General features: G+C 36.2%; 1 protein-coding gene across 1 annotated transcript; it reads right to left on the reverse strand.

The window, feature by feature from the left end:
- Positions 1–1,380: 1,380 nt before the first annotated feature.
- Positions 1,381–2,296, reverse strand: LOC141609095 (auxin-binding protein ABP19a-like). The gene has a single exon (XM_074428310.1). The coding sequence runs from the start codon at positions 2,151–2,153 to the stop codon at positions 1,512–1,514; it is 642 nt and encodes a 213-aa protein (XP_074284411.1). The 5' UTR covers positions 2,154–2,296; the 3' UTR covers positions 1,381–1,511.
- Between the last annotated feature and the right edge of the window lie 1,808 nt (positions 2,297–4,104).

A 4,104-nucleotide genomic window follows, 5' to 3' on the forward strand; every position in this document is an offset into this window, starting at 1 on the left:
TTTTAACGAACTTTGATTCGTCACGTAGCAAGCGTGACGAACAATCAGAATTTAACAAACTTGTGACGGATATTTAACTTGTAATTCGACCTTGAATACAAACTAATGGTGACCAACAACGAACTACCTTGTTGTTTCGTGTTAGAGGGAGATTTGAATTACACGCTCAAATTGAAGTTGTGATAAAAAAACATTGATCGGCTTTTTTCCGAATTTTGTTAAACGTTGGATGAATGAAAACCTAATACAAACGTTCCTTATATAGCTAGCTAGTTCTCCTTAAACAACGAGACTGCCAAACAAAACAACTATAATAATCATTATTCCTAACTTAATTAATAAACTAAAAAATTAAATCTTATTCCTAACTTAATTACCAAGCTAGATATTTAAATCTAATCTATCTTGGAATTAATTTTATTCTGACTATGATATTATTTCCCTACCCGACTGCAGTTCCTCAAACCCGCTCCTTTCAACTCATCATTGGGCCTCAGTTTAATAGTAAGCTTACACCGCCAGAACCCGAATGCAACTTAGCCCCAACATAGGCAGTCATGTCAATAGGCCTCGTGTTCGATCCGTGCCCCTGAGTCGAGCTAAGGATTCTGTCATCTACTGCACTTGTATCAATTCTTCTCTATTCGCCAATGTGGGATTCTTACATGTTTAACTCATATGGGCTGGAACTTTATTCTTATAAATTATCTTCAAACTTATCAAGTAAGTATTGAAATTGCACTAACCTTCTAAGATTACTCCCTTTAAAATTCAGTTTATTAAAATTATTCCCTTAAAAAAGTTTTATAAAATTACTCCCTTAAGATGCAGTTTTATCAGTAATTGTTACAAATCTCCAACTTAGGTGACTTATTCAAACTTTTTTTTAACTTATTCTCCATTGTTATACCTTTCAAAGTATAAATTGGGTAATCCCAAACTGAATAAGTAGTAACTTAATTAAGTTAGAGGTTCGAATTAATTTTTAATAAAAGTTAATCTAAGAAAGTAATTTTTGGAATTATTTTAATAAGGGAGTAGTTTTAAGAAACTAGATTTTAAAAGTGAGTAGTTTCTAATTTACTCATTATCTTAACATTGTAAGCGACCAATATTTGATTGGCATTGCCTAGAGGGTAAGATTGTCCAATATAATGGAGATGGTGAGTTAATTAATGGCAAACCAGAATTGTACAAAAGAGTATGTAGTACGGAGATTGCTTTATCTCTCAGCTTATCTAGGCTAAACATTTCGCTCCTACTCATTTCAATAGTTTAGTTAATTTCTTAGGGTGCCAAGATCGCCTGATATGGAAGTAGTGTACGTACCAAGGAACCTCCATCAAATAAATGTCATAACTATAACATAAGAAGTGGCACAATATACATTACTGGTTACATTAAAGCCTCATACAAGTTTATCACATCTTATATGAATTATTGTACGGTATAATTAAACGGTATACATGATCATTAGTCATATCTCATATATTAGACGTAATGTAACTTGATCAATTAGTTCCTCTAAACATTTTCTTGAGCTTCTTCACTTGGCTAGCATCCAACGCGGTAATCTTCTCGATCACTTTTTTGGGTAAATCATTTGAAAATAGAGAAGAGCTAGTGATTTGGAAACCAGGGTTAGGGCTGTCCAAGCTAACAAAAGCAAGTGCAGGTTTCTTACCCATATTTACTTGAAAATGTAACATACTTTGTGGGAATATCATAATGTCACCCTTATATAACGTTTTATAGTATGCAGTATTATCTTCCGAAATAAACCCTGCAAGGATTGCGCCATCAATTACCATAATAAGCTCCGAAGCACGGTGGGAATGAATTGGGACCACTCCGCCCACACCAATGTCAAGTCGGGCCATTGAAAGGCCCAACCCGTTTAAAGCTGGGAATGTTGTGTCGAATGCACCCGTCACAGCGACCTTGAAGACATTAGTGGTTGTGTCCCCTGGAACACTTAAACCAGAGAAAACAAAGTCATTGACGGTTACATTTGCCGGATTCTTACACGGGAATCCGGCAGGTCCCTTAGGAAACTTAAGGTCTGCTACGCAGAAATCGACAACTGTTGTCGCAGTTGATAGGGTAAAGAGGACTAGGAGTGACAAAAGGACGACAACTCTATATATTGTCATGTTTTTTTTTTTTTATAACGTTTATGTTTTGATGTGTAAGTGTGTTAAGGTACGATTTGGGTTGATGTGTTTGTTGCCTTATATATAGGATTGTGTGCGTGAGAGGCGGAAACGATAACTAGACGAAAGTTACTAGGCAATTACATGAACAATTTTTCATTAAGCAAAAATATTTAGCGTCAACTTTATTATTATATCGTGATTTGGATACTTGATTGCTAAGCTTCATGAACGTTTACTCTAACACTTGTTTCCAATTTTTAACTATCAGTTCAAGACTCTAGAAAAGTTGAACCTTGAATAGTTGAATGGGAATGATTACTTCCAAAGCTAAAGGCCAAAATACAGATAGTAACAATAATATCATATTTGTAGTAGCGATTAAAAATAGCATTATCTTATTGCTCTACAAGATTTGCATAGATGGTGCAATGAATGAGGTGAGTGAAGGTGTCCGTTGTTCTATACGGTTTAACCTGATTGATTTTATGTAGTCGATATGCTTTGTTAAAGGTTAATGTCGGTTTGACACTTACATAATTTACGTGTGCGGTAATCTTACGTAGGCCTATTCGACCACACACAACGAGATTAGTATAATTATAAGTCTTATAATAATACTAATAGGGCTCTAATAGTGTTTTGGACCAGCTGCGCTACGGTTAGGGTTAGTAAGATTACCTGTGTATCTCACTATATATTATAAGAAAGGGTTTGCGAGACAAACCTGTAATACCCTATAATTTATAGGAATGAATGCTATGTTAACTTGTATAAGTCTTATGATATGGTCTTGCGAATCTTGTGTTTTGTCTATTGGCTTTGTCTAACGAATTAGTATTGACTGTCTATTGACATTGCTGAGTGTCGATAAACAAGGAGATGAGTGTCGATAGACAAAGAGAAAGATTGACGTGCAGCGTGAGGGCTGTCTATTGACCTTGTTGATCGACTTCTATGAGGGTTGTTGTCGATCGACATATTCAAGGTGTTGATAGACAGGCAGCCCATACGGGTTAATTATGCTCCTAATCTTATTCTATTTTACCAAGACTATATATACCTACCTAGACTAAACCCTAAACACTTTTACAAACATAAAAACAAAACCTAATAAGAAATAGAAGGGAGAGGGAGCACATAGAAGAGGAGAAGGAGAGCGGGGCGCGCGCTATTCATATTCCATTGCACAATTCGTATGTAATCTTCATAAGTTAATCTACATTAACCCTAATCTAGTAATTATTCATATTCGTTAAGATCATCTTGCCCATTCGTGTGGTTCGGCTGTGACTTAGGGATTGGGGGTTCAGGTAGTTTGACTAATTCTGCATTGCCATGAATTGTTATTGATTACGAGTACTACATGTCATAGGTTCTGAATTCGAGGAGGAGCGTTTTAGTTTCTTCTTGCTTTACTATTGCGGAATAGCTATAGGTTGGAATATCCTACTCAACCTTGGTTTAATTAAATTGTATTCTTGTATATTTATGCTACGACGAATAAGGGTGACAGAGTTGCAAGATCTGTGGTTTAAACGAGAATTGTAGGGATGTGGGCGTGTGGGTCGATCGACCTGCACGGCCTGTCGATCGACCAAAGACGGAGTGATGAGCTGTTGTTGATCGTTGATTATTATTATAATTTAGGCGTAGTTCATTGGATGTTGAGTGCCATTATTATTATTGGTATTCTTAATGTTATTATTGTTTTAATACCTATGCGATTTATTAATGTTTTGTAATATGAGTATTGTGACGAGTTGTGCATAATAAAGGGCGTGGAACTTCCAGTTGAGCATATCAAGACAGTTGTTACTTCTAGTTTTGCATGGTACGGAGGGTACTACTGCCAGACAGTTGGCACGGTGTCGAGGGGGGTTGTGCTACTGTTAGTTATGCAGTTGAGCATGGTACGAAAGTACTACTGCGAGGAAGTTGAGCATATTAC

This window comes from Silene latifolia, chromosome 10, assembly GCF_048544455.1.
Source record: "Silene latifolia isolate original U9 population chromosome 10, ASM4854445v1, whole genome shotgun sequence".
Classification (NCBI taxonomy): domain Eukaryota; kingdom Viridiplantae; phylum Streptophyta; class Magnoliopsida; order Caryophyllales; family Caryophyllaceae; genus Silene; species Silene latifolia.

Coding starts and splice junctions, on each gene's coding strand:
- LOC141609095 (XM_074428310.1), bottom strand. CDS start 2,153: ATGACAATATATAGAGTTGTCGTCCTTTTGTCACTCCTAGTCCTCTTT.